Below are 19,845 nucleotides of genomic sequence, written 5' to 3'. Positions count from 1 at the left end.
ATTTTAAGTGTAAAGCACTTTGTAACGTTGGTTTTTATAAGTGCTATATAAATAACCTTTATTATTATTATTATTAAAAATACTATATATGCCTAAAAGTTGTGTGTGTGTGTGTGTATTTATTCCATAAATTGACCAAAAAAAAGGCAAAAAATGCTGCATAAAAATTAATCTAAATTAAGTGATGCTCAAAATTTTCCAACAGAGGACCCCCAACTTCGCCTTTCATATGCCCCCCCCCCCATGTTGATTGACACCTACATTCTTGGGTTCACGATATTAAGTCATTTGAGCAAATTATTTTATTTTCCATTGTGTGTATGTTTTGGGCTATGCAAATAAATAAAACTCACACATTTTGGTTGCATCATTACCACCAGAAACCACTGTCATTACCATCAATGAAATGGAAACAAAAAAAAAAAAAATCTGTCACAATACCTCTAAATATGTCTTTGTCAGTTGTATTTTCATTTCTAACTGCCACCTAAACTTGAAAATGTTAATTCATTCATTCACATTTATGTCCAGTTGGCACAGTACAAAAGCAATGACACACAGTAAACTGGTGTTATTTCATATGAGACGAAAACAGTATAAATTTAAAAGGTTAGAATACACACAGCACGTATATTAACTACTGTAAAAACATTTTTAAGCTTGACTCTTCACATAAATGTGATTATTACAAAGTAATTTTGACAATGCAGACACTGGTTGTATGTGACAGCACATTTATTCAAGAATTGTTGTTTAATCAACACATTAAAAGTGCATTAAACACATCATAAAATCATGCACACTAGTTAAATTGGTTTAAAAAATAGAAACAATGGTTTAAATAAAATTTAAAAAATGCAGAACTTTAATCTTCAAAACCTGCAAAAATCAAGAATTAACAACTTTTAAAAAGTTAAAGTCATGTCCTCCAGCTTGGTGCTGAAACAATAAAATGTAGATACTGTATAGACTGTTCACATCCTGTTTATTTTGAAAGAGTTTTGGTTTGGCAGCCCATCTACTGCAGGTGAACTGGTAAGCCGTAGACCACAGGTGCAGCTCCTATCACGTGTTTCAGGTGTGTGGCCTGACGTGATGAGCCCATATAATCCAGGAGAGAAGCTCCGGGCCCGGCAGAAAACCACGACTCCAACAAGGCTTTAGTGAAGCGATCAATATCCCTATCTGTGACATCCCACAGGTTTCCCAAAAAAAGGGGCTAAGAAGAAGGGAAAAAAAGAAATAGGAACATATTAAGAGGATATTATTAACAGATCTTTATTCTACAGGAAGTAAAGAGAGATATCTCACCAGCCTGCTATGAGGTAATTAAGGATGATGCCCTGTCCTTCCTGATTCCCGCGCACTGCCAGAGCAGCACTGCTGCAGCCAAAAAGCAGAGAGGCTACTCTCATCTGCCGCTTCAGGACCGCCTGGCTGTCGAGGAATCGAGCGCCTGCACCGTGACCCACGTAACTAAAAGAGGGACAGAGAGGACCAAATGAAAACAGATTGAATGAAAACCTTGAAAAATGAACTTATGAAGACAAAAACCCCAACAATTACACAAAAATAGTGTGTTTTAATCCTCTTGCTTATTTTAAAATTATAAAGACATCCTCTTCAGCTGCAGGGCTACATAACGGTTAATGTCCTTAGATTAATCTGGAGACTATTTTCTACTTAAAAGACTCAATTTTTTGGTCATTAAATTGTCATAAAATAGGAAAACATGTCCATCACAAGTCTGGAGTCCGAGATTACTCCTTCAAGTTGTTTATTTTCAACAGTCCAAAACCCAAAGATAATAAATTCACTGTGAGAGAGGGCCAGTAAATATACCAATAAACCAATATAATTTTAGGTTTCTGCTTTCTGCTTGAAAAGAATGACAGTCATCAAAACTGTTTCCTGTCAACTGACTAACTGAATAATCCACTAATTATTTCACCTCTGATCAGCAACAAACTTCTAGATGATTTTGAATGAATTTTTATTATAACATTATTGATATTATCTGGCAGTGTTGTGAACTGTAACTGTTTCCTCTTCCTTCAGGAGGATATTTAAAATCACAAACTCACATGTATAGATCTTTTGTAGCGACAGCTTCTTCCAGCCGACCCGAGTCAGGAGCAACTCCACACACACCGTCCCAGTCCAGTTTACTTTAATGAGAATGGCAATAAAATAAGATAATCCTTTATTAGTGCCACAACTGGGAAATCTTCATTATTACAGCAGCAAAGCGAGGTTTGTACTAGATAAATAAAGCAAAAAAAAAGTACAGTACAAACAAGACAGAAAACTCACTTAAAAATAATGAAAGTGCATGAATTTTCAGCCCATTTGGTGTGTGTGTGTGTGTGTGTGTGTGTGTGTGTGTGTGTGTGTGTGTGTGTGTGTGTGTGTGTGTGTGTGTGGTAAAGTTGTAAATGGGAAGAACACATGACAATGGCACAAGACACACAGATGAATCAAACCGTCATGAGAACTGGTCTTACCTGCTAAACCATTCCTTGAAGCGGTCTTGCGAGTTTCCTAAATTGGCATCAGGGTCAAGCACATAAAACACCTGCCTGCATCCACACCTTGCTTCAGGATGGACCGAGAGTCAGTCTAAAGAGGGAAAATAATTTACATAACAATGTTCATAACCACCAGTGAACTCAAGTGTCATGAAGTATCTGCACAACAGGCCGTGTCTCCACAGTCCTGGAGCTCAATCTGACCTCTTTCTGAATGCTCAGTCCAATCAGTGAGTGCAGAGACGGCATCCGGCTGACGGAGCGAGACTTCAGGATGGAGATGCTCTCCCACGGCAGCTTCTGAAGGTACTGCAAAGGAAACACAACACGAGGTGATGCCTCTACATCAGGGGTGTCCAAACCTTTCTAAGTGCGGGCCAGATTATGTAATGTGAAAATACTTGGGGGAAAGCCGCTTCTCACATTAAATGATGATGCAAAAAAAAGTATAATCAAGAAAAACAACCTTTCAACTCTTAGTGATGTGATCAACTTTACACCCCTCCCGAGAGAGCAGCAGTCCTCACTGTTCTTAACGGTGGCATGTCTGGTACGTGGCAGGAAATGTTTGGTAACTGTTGAGTTTGCTTGTTTACTGTCTGTTTATGAAAACACATTAGTTTCTACTTGATGGATGTCTGCAAGCTGTGTTACAGTCCTGCCGTTGTGAGGTGAAGGCAAAAATGCAAAGTGCTCATGCTTAATTCACCAATATTGTGTGGCAGGCAATATACTTTTAAAGTCAAATCAAGGGCCATTTAAAACTGGTCCGAGGGCCACGATTGGCCCTCTGGCCTGGACTTTGGACATGCCTGCTCTACATTTTAGAATGATCCTTCCTCAGACAGGACATGTTGTAACAGGAGCCATTTTCCACCTTCAGAAAGCACTTCTGTGTTTAAATGAGACTACAGGTAAATTCAGTATTTAACAGAGATGATGAAACCAACCTTGTCCAGGATGAGAACCACATGACCGCGGGGTTCGTCTCTGTCAGCGAGCTGGGATACTGCTGTGTGGAGAAGTTGGTAACACTCTGCGTCCCACTGTGGAGACACTCCCAGAGCAAATCTCTGCAGGTCTTCTTGGGAGAGCACAGGAGAGGCAGAAAGCACAGCCTGAAACACAGAAGGCACAGGTGTCAGCGGTTAGTTTTGTTTCGTTTCTTGTCTTGCTGCTTTCATGGTTTCCACACATTTTCATGGACAAAATGGAAAGATTTTACAAGACTCTTCAAGTACCCATGATAAAATTTCTATTTTGGAAATGCTTCACTGTGTCCGTAGCACTTGCCGGCCTGGTTACTTTTCTACACAGTTTGCCGTACTGGACATCGCACGTCCTTTTATGCAACTATCAGATGCATATTAGAACTGTTAAGTCAACAGCTCACTTACACAAAATACATTTGCCATTATGTTTATTCCGTGGAAGGTTATCCCCAAAAGATTACTGTAACAATTAATTTTATTCACATAAAATTCCAAGCCAGTTCCATGACTCTTCCAGACCTGGAAAATGAGATTTTGAGATTTCATGACCTTCGCAGATTTTTCATGATGGTGGAAACCCTGTGCTTTTGAAACAAAGACAGAATGAAAGGTCAGATGCTAATGCTAAAGGTCATTGGAGCCAAAAAACCTACACACCTTCAACATTTCCTCACTGATTGTCATTGTCACTCCCTTTGCAGACAAGGACTTGCAAAGGTGCTGAGCCTCTTTGGAGAGTGCAGGATCCAATGAAAGAGGTAAAAGAAGGCTCCTCCAGCAGCCCAGCAATGCCTCCATCTCCTTCAACAGGCGCTGAAAGAAAGATAGGAGGTCATTTAGAAAAAAAAATTGTTTCTGTGTCCTGTTAATTGGTCTACATGTCCTAGTGGAAGTGTCGCTTCATAACTTACCTCTACTCGAGAGTCGAGCGCCCTGCGGCCCTCCCACCACTTGGCTTTCTCAGAGACACAGCTCACGGCTTTCTGCTCCACCTGAATTCTGTCTATCTCCTGCACCAGCCAGCTGATGGGTGCTGCACAACAGGGAGGCAAAGACAGAGGCAAAGACAGAGGCAAAGACAGAGACAAAGACAGAGGCAAAGACAGAGGCAAAGACAGAGGCAAAGACAGAGGCAAAGACAGAGGCAAAGACAGAGACAAAGACAGAGGCAAAGACAGAGGCAAAGACAGAGGCAAAGACAGAGGCAAAGACAGAGGCAAAGACAGAGACAAAGACAGAGGCAAAGACAGAGACAGAGGCAAAGACAGAGGCAAAGACAGAGGCAAAGTTAGAACCTGGGATGTAAATTTTTGTCTGTTTTTTTTAAAGTAGGGCTGTATGAGATACTTAAACCAGGGTTCCCAAACATTTTTATGGATAAAATTCAAGACCTTTTCCATGACTTTAAGGACAAAATGTTATTTTTTTCCTTTTCCTCCCTGGCCATTTTTTAACATACCACATTCATATTCTATTGATGTAATTTCAGATATTTGGCATACATGAAGGGTGAGATGGAAAGTGAGGAGAAAATAAACATCACACAGACGCATGTTAAAGCTACGTTATGTTCTTGTTCTTGTGTTATTTCGTGGAAGGTTATCCACAGAAGACTACTGTAACACATTCATTACAAATAAAATTTCCATGATTTCTACAAAACTTAATATTTTTTACTAATTCCATGACATTTCCAGGCCTGGAAAATGTGACACGAGTAATGGCACAGAAGTTAAACAATGAACTGCTGTGGACAGGACCTAAACATATTTTAGTCACATAAAACATGTCCCAAAAAAAGCCCTATATGTAGAATATTCTCACTGCTCTACCTTTTCATTAGTTAGCAATTTCCCAAGGAGGAATGAACTGACAGTGAAACTTATCTATATATTAACTTCCAAAGTAACTGCTGCCACACACAGCAGTACATTGCTCAGCTTCTATGGCAGTATTTCTGTCTGCTTCTCCAAACTGGGGGTTTACTGACAACCATCTACTCTGTGTAATACACTGACGATAGACAATACAACCCCGCTTCAAAAAATTCAAACTATCTCTTTAAAATACTTCTTATACATAACAGTATTTTACTGCTCAGCAGTTTTTTGTTACAAAATCGCTTACTGACACAATGAAAGCAGTTCCTGTGACTATCCTATGATATAAACCTCTTAATTTTGATAGATGACTTTATAGATGTACTCAGTTAAAGTAGATGTAAAAGTTATTTTCTCTTTGGTAAAGGCTATTTGATATTCCTGGTAAAGGATGGGGGAGTCAGCATTGTAAGATTTTAAGGTCAGCTGTGTCACCAAATTGCTAAAGCAGAAGGCATTTATGATACAATTATCTGGTTTCATTCACCTTCCTCACCTGTTGTTTAGAGGTTGGGATGTGAACAGTGACAGGGGTAGACCCCTTCTCAAGACGTGACAGTATGATGCTGTCACCCATCTCCGCAGGCCTCACTCCAAGCACAGACATCACACACACTGTCACCCCTGTGCAGGAAAGAGAGGGATGCACAGAGAGAAAGAGTATCATACATAAGTACAATACATTTTACACAACCACCGAAACATCCAGTAATCTGAATTCTATCGCACTATAGACAAGACAAAAAAGTGGATACTAAATATAGTAACAGTCGTAAAAGGAATGACATATTAGAAGTCAGACTATGTAAACCTGAGATCTCTGAACTCTGAGATCAAAATCCACAGAATTATCAGTTTCCAAAATTTTGCTATAACCTGTCATAATGCATTGTTGACACATGTGAAGCACATCTTTATAGAATCAAACATGAAAATGTTCCCATTTTGCTACTGAGAACGAGACAGTATTTCATAGTTTACCTGGAGGAAGGTGTTGAATTTGCTGGATAAACTCTTGACAGTGGCTCCTGGGGAAGGTAGAGGGGTCAGCCGTTGGGAAAGAGAAGATGTTCTCCAGCTGTGACAGCTTCTGTTCTGTAGACTTTTTGGACTCGTTTGGATGGAGCTCATCCAGACTCAGCGCATCCATCTTGTCTGCCAGCTCACTGGACGCCTTTCTCAACTTTCTGTTTGAGTGACACATTAAAGACGGGAATTAAACTATTTGGAATTTTTTTTTCTAACAGAGTCTAAGATATCTTGATAAGAAGACCTAAATGTTGGTAAGAGCAAAATCAAGTTGACACCATACATTCAACAAACAGGCTTACTTGAGACAACCGGCTAAATGTCTGATTGTGCGATGACGACTCGTGATGCCCAAGGACTGGGCATGCAGCATTGCTGTAGTTATGGGGTCTTGCTGTCCCTGAGTCAAAGCCAGAAGACCACAGAGAGTCGGGTAGATGGTGGGGGAGGGGAAGTGCTGGAGGTCCAACCAGGCTGAGCGGAGCAATGACTCAACATCCTCCAGAGAAAGATTGTCTGAGGATAAAAAAATAAAGTAAAACTGGATCAAGAGTTAAGAAGGTACAAGGACTAAATTTAAGACCTTTAAAGAAATGCCTCTTTTATAATGGCACAGCAGGTAACACATCAGATTCTGACTTCCGCATGAACCATGAAGATACAGCATCACTGCAGACCACCTGCAGCAGTGCAAAGACTCACCGGGCCTGGTGTCTGAATGAGAGATGTGCGTTTGTGGACCTTCTCTCAGATGACCTGCGCTCCTCAGTTCAGACAAGTCGTCTCTCTCCAGATCACAACACAGATCCCTCCGCAGCACCTCGAAATCTATGTCTACAGAGAGTCAAGGAACAGATTACAACTTTGGCCTGTATACAAATTTTGTGAGATACTGTAATGACAAGAATTGCAAATGTTGGTCTTATTTCCTGGTATTCAACACATTACATACTCTCTAGTTGTCATACTGCTCAATAGCATGCCAAAATCCACGTTTTTTTCTCAAACATATTGTTAAAATTTCAGTGAGATATTAGGACATTTGGGATTTCAGGAACTCCATCATTAAATAAAATGTTTACGTATATATACACGCACATATATATATATACATACATACATATACACACACACACACACACACACACATATATATATATATATATATATATATATATATATATATATATATATATATATATATATATATATATATATATATATATATATATATATATATATATATATATACACACACACACACACATACATACACATTACAATATGATATGAATGGAATGAATAAAGTTATCATGGTGCATGGTTATTTTGCGTGAATGCTAGGTAAGTATAATTAAGTTATATATTCTAATTACAGGGATGATTCAGATTTTTTCTATGTGGGGTTGAATGAGGTATTGATCAGTTGTTAGTGTATTGCAAACAGGAGGTGTTAGTTTCTAGACGCAAACAGAAGTTCTGCCATGGAAGCTAAGGATGCTATATTTAGAATATTTTCACTGCTTTATCTTGAAGTCAGACAGCCCTTTTACGATGGGGAACTGAAGCATTTCCCAACTTGTTAATGCCAGAATCTATTCACATAACAGTAATTTTACTTTGCTGAATATGGATTATCAGTTATTATGTGACTTTTGTGTTTCAAAGGGTTAGTTCGAATCCACCAGTGACAAAATAGCTCAACACACACACACACACACACACACACACACACACACACACACACACACACACACACACACACACACACACACACACACACACACACACACACACACACACACACACACACACACACACACACAAAACTCCAACTAATCAAGGCAGTGGTAGACCAGCAAAACTCCTTTTTTTGCTAGATATTGGTTAATGGAGTCTGGTGGCTTTGAAGAGACCACAGATGAATATAACTGCTTTAGTTCCCCATTGGAAAAGGCTGTCTGACAACAAGGTAAAGCAGTGAAAATTATCTAGATATAGCATACATTTAAACTGATATTGATTTTTTTTTTTTAAGGTGGCTCATAATGTTTTCTCTCCTGTTCACAGCAGTACATTGCTTAGCTTCCACGACGGTATTCCTGCCGCTTCTCCAAACTGGAGGCGTGCCAACCGTCTGCTGTATGACTGTGGATACCTCACACAAACCTACTTCAAAAAAATTCAAATTATATCTTTAATGGAAAATTGAACCATGTTTACAAAATACACACCATTCTCTTTACTTGAAGCAGGATTGTCTTCAGCCTCAGTGTCTGACGTCCTGAGCTGCTCAATGCTGATGTCCAGAACTTCAGTAGTTTCTTCTTCAATGGTTCTCATCTTGTCTGGCTCCTCCATTGAATCTGCCTCTGCCCTGGCCAGCTCCCGCCTGGTTCTTCCTCTTCTTGTTGTGGCTGGCTGACAGACTAAAGCCTCGTCATCCTCAGAAGAAGTTCCTCGAGGTGCCGCAGTGGTTTTCTTACCCCTGGCCTGCCTCTTGGGTAGGACCCTCTCTGCAGGTGGATCTGAAGTTGCTTTACTGTTTTGGGTGGCTCTTCTAGTAGTGGTTCTCTTTTTAGGGACATCTGTTTTTTCTTTGGGCTCTGCCTGGGTGGCTTCTGTGTCACTTTCATCGCTAAACTCCAACTGTATTAGAAATATTTTGGAAGATCATTTTCATAGAAACATAAAAAGCAGTACATTTTTGTAACAATAAAACCTCTACTTTAATCAGACACCCACCTTGAAACGCGATTTCTTTGTGCGTTTGGGGGCAGCGGGCACAGGTTGGGCTTTGTCTTGAACAGGTGACAACTCTTCATACACATGAAACTGTAGCTTCGGGGCCGTCCTCGGCGCTTTCAGCACTGAGGCAGGGGCTTTTACTCTCTGAGCAGGAGTACAGGCCAACGTTGGTACCGATGTGTTAAAGTCAAAAGCGCTAAGCTCCCCAGAAGACGGCTTGGACTTTACGACCACTGGTGTCATGGGAACCAGCCCCTTTCCTTTGCTTGAGGCACCAATCACTTGAATCCTGGGCTTGACAACTTTGACCTTTTTTACGTCCTTTGTTTTGTCAGGAAGATCTGAGTCTCTGATGGACTCTTTAGGCTTCTTATGTGACGATGATGGAGGCCCTGCTTTCTGTTCTGATTTTAGCTCTTTTGGTGAATTCCAAGTCCAAGCATTTGAGAAAAGCTCCTCTGGGCTGCAGCCCTTTTTTGCAGCCAAGTGAACCAATGACACGATAGCTTTGGTTGCCATAAGGCCGGCTCTGACAGGTCTTAGCACAGGAGAAGGTTTGGAATCAACAAACGTCAAGCCGGCTTCCAGTACCTTCCATATACTGCAGACCTTATTAAGCCTTGGTTCCAGCCCACACAGGGCCATGCGAAGGTACACACGGCCCATCACATCCTGCATCAGAGAGGGTTTCGAGGAGCCTTTGGCAGGACCACGGGGAGGGAAGAGTTTAGCCAATTTTGCACCAAGTTTGGCAGCAACACTCTTACAGCGAGCTAATGTTAATGTTTGAAGTTTCAAAGTGACTTTGGCTTCATTGGGATCGAGCTGGAGGACCAGATCAGCCCGTGTGGCCGCCCAGCGAGCGGTGGCACGGCCAAGACAGGGCTCAGAGCAGCACGGGCAGTGGCAGTCAGATTGGTGAGCCAGAGAGGAGAGCCAGCGGCGAGGCTGGGCTTTGAGAGGCGGGGAACTGGCCAGATCCCCCACCACAGGTTCTTTGCCAATCCACCGAGTACTCAGGATGCCTGTAAGATCATCCTCCAAGGCAGGAAGGGGAGACTGAGGTTTCTGCGCGGGACGACCTTTTCTAGGTTTGATTTTCACTTCTGCCTTCTGCACCTGATCAGAAAAATCTGAGGAAAAGAAATACAAACAAGTTCATTAACTAGTTCAAGGCAACCGACATGACGTCTAATGTGAGGCTGTTGCATTACAGAAGACAATAGTCCTAATACATAAAACAGAAACTGCAATCAATTATTTTGCAAGTTTACTTGGAATTATTAACATGGACAACACAATTTTTCAAAATACAATAACATCCTGCAATAAATTATCACAATACAGTTTTACTAAAGTCAAACAATAATATTCAACCAAGGTCCAGTCTTATTTAAACTGAGAACATTTTGAATTTTACAGACCTGTGCAAAGCTCCAGCAGGTTTCTAACTTTATCTAAATCAATTCCACATTCCTCTCTCTCCCCCTGCATTAACTCCAACTCAGCTTTCATCACCAGCAGCTCAGCACATCTATAATGACAAAAAAAGGGTCAAGAAAACAGTAAATTCCAACAAAATCCATTGTAGTGTGACCACATTGGCTCTTCTGTAAAGTGCATATCTATTTGTGCTGTATTGTGGCCCTTTTGTAAAGTATAGTACTACTAAGCATGTACTGATGCTGAACAAATTCATACAGTTATCATACTGTGTTCTTTTAGGTATATATCCAACATAGCTCATCTACACCACCATAAAGTAAGTGCGCCCTATTACAGTTGAATCAGCACCTCTATGGCAGCCTTAAAACAATCCATAAGAAGCTATTTAAAATTAAGATTAATTGCAGGGCTGTTGATTTTTCCAGCAGCGGTGCTGTTTTTGAAGCCCTGACGAAGACTGGTGTTTCGTCGAAACATGTTGGCTTTTTTAACGATTTAGCCACTAAAATAAAGGCTTTTTAATGTAATAACTCCTCGTTTTTCACATTCTCAAACTCTTGGAGGCCCTCAAAGTCCCTCTTGTTTCATCCTGTTGTTTCCCGTCTTCCATGAGCACCCGATACTATTTCGTGACCTACACTTGATTGTGATCCACAGAGCAAACCATCGTCATCATCATATTCATCTCTCTTTGTTTCCAGATGGAAGAAATTTAGCGCGCCAGCTGACACGAGAAGGGCTTTGGAGACATAGTTGTACACAGTTATGGATGTCAAAATTACTTTAAATAAATGCTTTCAGTACCCAATATGCTGTAGCAATTGCTTCTGCATGTGGAGTTTAGATGAACATTTGACATCTAGTGTTACAGAAGCATTAAATGCCCTGTGTGTGTGTGTGTGTGTGTGTGGTAAGTGAGGAGAGATGAGGTGTCTGCACTGGGAACAGGCAGATGAGATGTACGTCAGGTTAGCAGTAAACCGTGGCTGTTCAGTGTGAGCTACAGTTCATCAGAACTGCCAGACTTGTGAAGCTGTTTTAGCAGTGCACAGAGAAAAATGTCTCGCATGTTTTGCGTAATGTGATTGGCCTTCAAACTATTAAGGACGGGACTGATAATGATCAGCGGCTGATCAATCAGTACACCATTACATGGAGATATGGGTGGTGGGGGCTTGATTTATAATCTTTGCCTGTCCTATATCAAGGAAACAGAAAACACTATTTAAGAAAGTCTAGTACAAAGTGATAATATAAGTGCACAAGCTATCTTTTGGACCAATCTTCACCATTAGCATTTTTTTTAACCATGCACAAAAACTTACTGGCTGAGTGCTTGCAGCTTGATGGCTAGTTTCAGAGCTTCAAGACATTGGAGCCTGGCATCATTGACGGCCCCGCAGCTGCTCCTCACAGCCACCACCTTCACAGAGCAGTTTAACAGCTCTGAGAGCAGCTGCCACTTCAGCACCAAGTTATCTCCTGTTCATTGATCAAAAGACAGAGAGGGAGAGGATAAACATGGCAGACAGCACTAAAAGAAACATCAATAAGGTAGTAGCACATGTTTTGTCAGTCTATGTGTGGGACAAACGTACCTTGGTCAATGAATTGCACTTCTGAGCTGCTGCCTTTCGTCCCATACAGGCCCTTCCCGACTAAAGTGACCAGCAGGCTGCAGAGAAGCTTCAGACTTTCATACAGAGCCGTGTCCGGGCTATTTATACCTGACACACAATCATAGAGGCTTACTTATTTAAAGCTGCAAACCTCTAGATTCTCACAATGCAAAATTAAAACCATTTTAAGTGTAGCAAATGCTTTAGCTAACCATGCTGCGTGATCTGGCTTCGCTGGGCTTGTGGCAGTGCAGCTGTGTCCAAACTCAGATAGGAGCTGCAGGTCTGGAGCATCTGAGCACGCAGCAGGTACCAGCTCTTTGACTGCCTCTGCTCGGTCACTTCTTTGAGCACCTCATACAGATAAGGTACTCCCTGATCCACCTGAAACATGGTCACACAGGAAAGAGGTTGATTAAAGTTGATTAAAAAAAACAACACCGATTCCAGTCAAAAATAACACAATAATATGAGGTATACTGCTAGCAGACAATGTTAGCTACCTGTCCTGTGCTGTAGCAGTACTGAGCTTTCAACAGAACGGCCAGCATAGAAAGAGAAGAGGGTCCGTCAGCTGCGGCAACAGAGGTGAGACACTTTTCTGCGTGCTCTAACTGGGCCTACAAAAAACACAATAAACAAAGTGTGAAAAAGCACATGAAGTGAGACGTGGTATGTTTGCTGTGGATAAGTATTTCAAAACAGCATTACCAAAGCCAGTTCAGGGGTACCCAAATCCAGGAGGAGGCTGGCTGATTGACAGAGGGACTTGGCACATCCGTGGGCATCAGCGAGATGACGTGAAAGTCCAATCGCAAGTTGGTAAGCTTCTAAAGCCTTTAGAGGCTGCATGAGAGAACGAGAAGGTTTGATAAATACCCAACCCCAGAATACACCGTAAAATACCCCTTACACACCGGAGTCTTTATTTTCCAAAGTTCTTAAACCAATTATTTCTGAAATATTGTTATTTTTTGCATTATCATACTCCCATCTAAGTTAAATCCACAGGAAAATGTAGTCAATTTAACCTTAAAATATTTGGAGAAAAACTCATAATGCTTATCTCTGATTTATGTAATGCTTTATGAATTGTGTGACGTGTTTACTTATTTGCAGAAGCTTAAAATCTAGTTGGTATTAAAAAGAGAAACTGCAAATAACCATAAGCACAGCCTGCACGATGATTTTGACCACGCTCTGTGTCGTTACCTTTCCCATGAGTTTGAAGAGAGCCGCAGCCACAGTGATGGAGCTGCAGGTCTGTTTGGGGTTTCGGACAGAAGGCAGGACTTGACCGTGCAGAAGAGCGGACCACTCATCCAGCGCTCTTTCCAAAGGCTTGCACAACTCTAAAAGGAAATTAATAATGATGTCTATTAATCTCCCACTGAGACGGGAAGAAATGAAAGTGCCTATTTTTGATTAGACCCTTTAATAGTATTTAGCGGATTATAATCCAACGTCATATTATCTACAGTAGGCTGACTTAAGATATGAAAACAGGGGTTGTTACTGTTCTCTGCAGCCAGGTTGAAATGCAGGCCTTCATAGACCTGGATGCTGTCTTGTGTCTTCTGCCTGTCCTCATAGTCAAAATCATTGGTTCCGATGGGATTGGCTGCACACCGTGTCTGCTCACGCAACTCTCGCCGTTTTTGGTCCCTTTCGATGGCCTAACGAAAAAAACAAAACAAAACACACAATCATTATTTATTGATCACAAGACACTTGGTCAGTGTATTAAACTAATGTAAGTGTGAAAAAGGGATATGTTAATAAAATGGTGTAAGCACAGGTTCAAACATACTGTAATGCTGCTTAGGAAAAGAAAACCGAGAGGCTAAGAGAAACCAGACGCTCTTATACAAATTCACTTTTTTAAAGTAGTAGTGTCTCTACTTTTGTAAAGAATGTCCCAGTGTATCCTACACAAAAGGGGGTAAGAGAGGCAGCACTAAAGCACCTTTCCTTAGCTTTTAGAGATTTTGAACAGCTCTTATCATGGCTGCCACTTCAGGTCATTTTACTCACTTAAGAACTTTTTTGGGCAAAAAGACTATTTGACCGCAGCCTAAGACTTAAATCCAGATAAATGTTCATTAGTCATACAGTCCAATTTGGATTCTTACAGTAGTTCTATGTGAGAAAAACTGTGACCATGTATACTAACATGCTAATTTCAGTTTCACTCACTGTTATTTTGGAGCAGAAGTTATTAAAAATGCACAATATTGTGACAGATCCAATGACGCTCACCTCCTGGAGATTCTTCTCCAGAGTGCAGATATAGAGCCAAAGTAAAACATGGGCCTTGTCATCCTTCAGTCTGTCAGCATTCTCTGGAGTCTCTGGTTCCTCTTCAAGGAGCTGTAAAGCTTCGTGGGTAAAATCAACTGCCGTGCTGTGTAGTTAGAAATTAACACAATGAACACTGAGACGATAGACTGCAGTCCATGTTAGTTCAGCACGTGGCTCCAGACTTACATGGTGCTAAGAACATTTTCAAGCACACAAAACAGCATATTTGTATTGATCAAGTAGCAGCGCTCATTAGATGATGCAAATAAAAAGCTCATACCAGTCAGTCTGTTCACTGAAATCCTGGTAACACACAACTTGGGCCATTTCACAGAGGTAGACGGCACGTAGATGTGTGTGGGGGCTTTCCTCATGGCAGATATCCAACAGATCACACAGTGTGTTGTAACGCTCCTGAGCCGTGTCTCCTGCCACCTCCTTATAGGCACGCAGCTCTTCCTCCAAAAGGCAAAGCATTACTTGCTCATCTGGGACGTCAGGACCAAAACCATCATGTAATGTCCTGTTAGAGGATGAGATAGTTGTAAACTTGCTTTCTATTAACATTCCATATCTCTGAGAACCTAAATTTTATCATAAATCACAACAAGTCTCTTTCTAGAAGCTGTCTGTACCTGAGACGGATGTCCTCCTCTGAGTTACGGGCAGCGTCAGTCTTGGTTTTCACCCACAGAGAAACCGGTTCAGCCATATGAGTAGTGATGTTGTCTCCCAGAGCCTTCAGCCACAGGATCACCCAGTCTAGCGCACGCTCCAGATGCCCAGCCCGCCGAGACGTCTGCACAGCCAGCATGAAGAGCCGGCTCAACTAAATAGTAAAAAAAAACATGTTAATAACACAGATGACCACAAAAATGAACATGTAAACAATTTTCCCCAGCATCATTAGGGTTTCCTATCTACACATCCTATTTAAAATAAGGAAATCTGACAATATATATAGTGTCTAAAACAGAGACAATGTGATGCATTATCAAACAAAACACATGGAAAGAGCGTACCCTATCGACAGAGAGCGAAGCAGGGCCATTCTTGCACAGATCCCTGCAGAGGATCTCAACTAGTGTGAAGGCCTGGTCATAGAGACGCCGGTTGTAAAATCCACAAGCTAAGTTGCTCACAGCAATCACTGCAAGACACAGACAAAATAAACAAAACGCTTTAATGATATAATAAATGGTAAGGGATAGAGTTCCTACACATTTTTTATTTCATAATTCAAGATCGATTTTTTCTGGCCATATCTGACAACCAAGTACAACAAGCTTGATGTTTGTTATGTAAATAAATTTAAAATCCAACCTTAAACATGTATGATACATTAGATTATTGCCAGTGGTTTTATATATTGACTAAACAATATTTTTATTTCCTCTATACTTTTAAGCCCCTTTTATAAATAAAAGCCAAAAAAAAGAGAAAAAGTTGAAAAAAGTTATAATATATATAATTCTGCATCTGTGCAGCCTTGGTTATGTATTGTCTCCATAAAAACGACAATGAACACAGCCATAAAGGAACGGTTTCCTTTTTCATAAAAGATAGTTGTTTACTTTTCTGAAAATTACATCTTTGCAAAACTCATAAATGTTAAGACAAGCTTAATATTTGGTTATGGTATATAAAGATAGCCTACAGCTGCATTCTTTTTTCTGAATTGTATTTTTTAGAAAACAGAATAGAAAATAAAATAAATATTTTCCACACTTATCCAGTCACAGAAAGTACAAAAATCAATTTCCATATTATGTAGGATCCATGTATATCATAATAATATATGAGATGTTCGAGATTCTTTAAGCATTTTAGGTGACCTGACAACATTAATAATGTGAGAATATAATCACCTGCTTTGATGAGAAGGCTTTCGCTTGACAGTTTACGCAGTGCACTCATCATCAGTCCAGCTGTGGCCTGGCAATACAACAGCACTCTGTCCAGTGTGTCACTGTCCTCCAGCTGAGAACAACAAAATCACACTCAGTACTAAAAGAGTACAATTACAACTGCAGCAAAATGCAACTGCCTGATTTGTCTCATTTTAAGTTTTCCCATTAGTATCGTCTTCGTAAAACTTGACAGCAGAGGAGGAGCCTCACCTGTGACGCGAGCATGCTCTCATAAGCAAACACGAAGCCTTGGTAAATACTGAAACAAAAAGCCTGTTGCAGTCTGTTGTCCTCAGCCTGGCATGTTGAATTCTGTAAATAAAGCAAAAACTTGGTTAGTTATCTCAAGAAAATAAATATAATCTCTGAACACTTTTATGGTTGTAACGTAGAAGAAAACCCAACAGTACTCTAATTTTAGAGAATTATTTCCCTCTAGCACACACACAATCAGAAGAGAACTCATTTTTCTGGTTGGTAACAGCACTCACCTTCTTTAAAATCTTTAATATTTGTTCCTGATGCTCCTCGAGAAAAGAAAACCAAGCCAGCAACACAGTTCCACTTAATGCCTTGATGTGGCCACTTTCGACAGCCCATACTACCAGACCACAACCTTCCAGCACTGCATGAGCTTCTCTGTCCCCCAGGTCAGCTGAAAGAGACCTCAAGACCCTGGCACACTCTGTCAACGCCTGGCCACTCTCCCTGCCAGCCTTCATCGCAGAATGAATCTTTACTGCCCATTTGCCAAGTGCCAGAGCTGTACAATGACAGTCACAATCTCTGAACTTTCCCTCCATTTCATTCAAGAAGGTGGAGGCCAGATCATAGTGGCCGGCTTTACAGAGCACCTTTGCTGCAGTAAGCATTATTTCAGAAAGCGCATATAAACTCGATGTCTCAATGGACTGCTTGGACCTGTCACCCTCACAGCCTCGACCACCAGTCCAACAACTGCTGAAAAGTGAGTGCATTTCCCGGAGAAGAAAGGAAGCATCATCCTTGGTCACTGTTTCACAGCCACTCTCAAATTCATTGATTGCATCCTCTGTGTATACAGGAGCTTTGGAAAAAGAGGGGGTTGCACTTTCTATGTCCAACAACAGTAGGAAGCTCAGAGCTTGCATCTGAAAATGAAATTTGTCGTGGTGGTTCAGGATTTTCTTGTCCTTGGTGGCAGATAGTCCGTTCCAGAGCACTGAGAAGCAGCTCCGCACAAGAATGCAGTAGTCCTCACCCTGTGGACCATACAACAGCGCTAACATTGTTAAAACTGACATTGAAAAAGTGATCATGCAGGGCAGATGTGGAATATACAACACATGTAAATTATCTATCAATATAAAATGACACATACCTGTTGGGCTGGGGTAAGCCTGCTGTAAAGCAACCCAGCAACATGGCTACACAGACTGTGAGCTTCTAAGGAGCTGAGCTTCTTGGCAATGTGGAAAATGATCTTTTCCATGTACAGCAGGCTGCTCTGACCAACAAGAGCTGCAGAAATATCATAGCCCTGAAGGGACACCTCCACCAACTGTACCAGCTGACTGACATGGTCAACATTAGGGGATCCAGCTCCAAGCTGATGGTTACAGGCTCTAACGACCCTGTCAAACAGCGTGCGACCCTGAAGGCCTGGTTGATTCTTCACATAATGCTGGAAAATATTTGTAAAAAGAACTTCAGATTATCTTGTAGAAGTAAATTAATAGTGCACTGTAAGGTGTTTTGTATCTGAAACACATCTTATTTTAATAGAGCAGACACAATTGGCTCATTTGAAGGCGTTAGGGTTAATGTTTTAATCTAATTTAAGCAGGGTTGTTTTTAACATACAGTTTTTAGATATTCATGGTTGTTCTAATAAAATATTTTGTTATTTTATGTTGCACTGCTGTGGGCTGGGATAACAGCATTTCGTCTTTTTTTATGTATGCAGATACGTATGAAAAATGACAAATTAAATCTTGCATCTGAAATCTTTTTTTACACTAACGTTAGAAAAAAATACCTTGTAACGTTACCAGGAATAAACTTGTGGTTTTGCTAACCTGTAGTTCCTCAAGTAAAAGTTTCGTCTCTGTTACAGAAGCAGTCCGCTTGATGTACTCATCCACTTTCAAACACTTCATTTTTGCAGCTGTAAAAAAAAAAAAAACACGTTATTTAAGAGTAACTTGTGTTGATTTTACACCTTGAAAAAGCGAACTTAGCTTAGCTAACGTTAGCATCACGCGTAACGTTTAACACAACACGACGCTGTACATTAACGTCTGCTAACTTAACCAAGAGAGTGACTTACTTCCAACAGGACACCCCGGTAGCAACACGTTTATTCACGACAGGCTATTGTCCATAATGATATATAATGAATACTCTTAATATATAATGAAGCAGCGGTTCTGCTGCTGCTAAAGTAACCAAAGTATAGAGATTCAAATCTTCAATAATCATGGAAACTACGCCGTCACCCCGCGCACTGTTTTTGAAAGGTGTTCGGTAACCAATCCGACACCACATCCGCCTCTACCCGGAAATACACAGACTTATGGGTTTTGTAGTTTTATAGTCATACTCAAACAGCCAATACATAAAAAAATAAGAGAAGAGTAACTTTCAATAGTTTGACTTATCAAAACAATAAAAACATAAGTAAATGTTTCGTTTTATTAATGGCATGGATTTAAAAACATTTTTTAAAAAAGAGTGAGTAGAGTGATAAATAAAGATTTTTGGTTGTGAACATATCCACCAGAGGGCACAGGTCCACTCTTGACCCACTGCAGATAACCTTTGTACTATATTCAGTTGGTTGTAGGTTAAGAAAGATTTAAAAATCATAGCATTCTGTTTTTATTTGCCTCTTAAAGGTGTAGAAACGCCAGCAACACTTGCAATTTTTAAAAAAACTTTATTAAAAGATCAACGTGTTTTGCCTTGTGGCCCTCATCAGGTCACACTATACTACAAGTGTTGCTGGAGTTTCCATGCCTTTGATTTATCTCCCTTCTCTGTGCACCTTGGAAGTATGTGAATTTTACATAGTGTCCTAAACCTTTTTAGAATTGGTATTGTAAAATAACTAGGTTGACTTTTGGTTTCACACGCGAAATAAACACTGGTCTCCCAGGTGAGAGTGCAGTTTATTGAACCCACCCTGTGCAGACCTTCCTGTCTCTATAGTACTGCAGTTGCTTCAGTGTCAAAAAAAAAAAAAAAATGCCACTGCCTGTTGCATGTCATACTGCTGCTAAAGGGTGCCTCAGTGCATTGGTGTCACTATTTGAGGGACGTAACAGTAAAGTGGTCAATTAAATGTAGTAGATCCTCTAAATAGCATTGATGTAGCCCAATACAAGACAATTCACACTAGAAAAGACTAATGT

General features: G+C 40.6%; 1 protein-coding gene across 1 annotated transcript; it reads right to left on the bottom strand.

Annotated features, from left to right (window-relative positions):
• Nucleotides 1–866: 866 nt before the first annotated feature.
• Nucleotides 867–18,915, bottom strand: espl1 (extra spindle pole bodies like 1, separase). The gene is given in 34 exon segments (XM_042504556.1): nucleotides 867–1,212; nucleotides 1,215–1,219; nucleotides 1,312–1,476; nucleotides 2,085–2,168; nucleotides 2,505–2,583; nucleotides 2,586–2,619; nucleotides 2,733–2,837; nucleotides 3,479–3,646; nucleotides 4,178–4,333; nucleotides 4,432–4,556; nucleotides 5,899–6,024; nucleotides 6,382–6,587; nucleotides 6,732–6,945; nucleotides 7,132–7,263; nucleotides 8,664–9,078; nucleotides 9,175–10,310; nucleotides 10,602–10,711; nucleotides 11,949–12,105; nucleotides 12,222–12,350; nucleotides 12,455–12,626; nucleotides 12,746–12,862; nucleotides 12,954–13,088; nucleotides 13,455–13,594; nucleotides 13,759–13,918; nucleotides 14,502–14,646; nucleotides 14,824–15,066; nucleotides 15,179–15,372; nucleotides 15,566–15,693; nucleotides 16,412–16,523; nucleotides 16,664–16,765; nucleotides 16,945–17,694; nucleotides 17,814–18,116; nucleotides 18,511–18,599; nucleotides 18,762–18,915. Coding segments are annotated over 33 exon segments (6,522 nt in total). The 5' UTR covers nucleotides 18,592–18,599; nucleotides 18,762–18,915; the 3' UTR covers nucleotides 867–1,018.
• Between the last annotated feature and the right edge of the window lie 930 nt (nucleotides 18,916–19,845).

The sequence above is a fragment of the Plectropomus leopardus genome, chromosome 2, assembly GCF_008729295.1.
Source record: "Plectropomus leopardus isolate mb chromosome 2, YSFRI_Pleo_2.0, whole genome shotgun sequence".
In the NCBI taxonomy this organism is placed as follows: Eukaryota; Metazoa; Chordata; class Actinopteri; order Perciformes; family Serranidae; genus Plectropomus; species Plectropomus leopardus.
The sequence above is the reverse complement of the archived record's forward strand: the minus strand, read 5'-3'. Positions and strand labels throughout refer to the sequence as shown.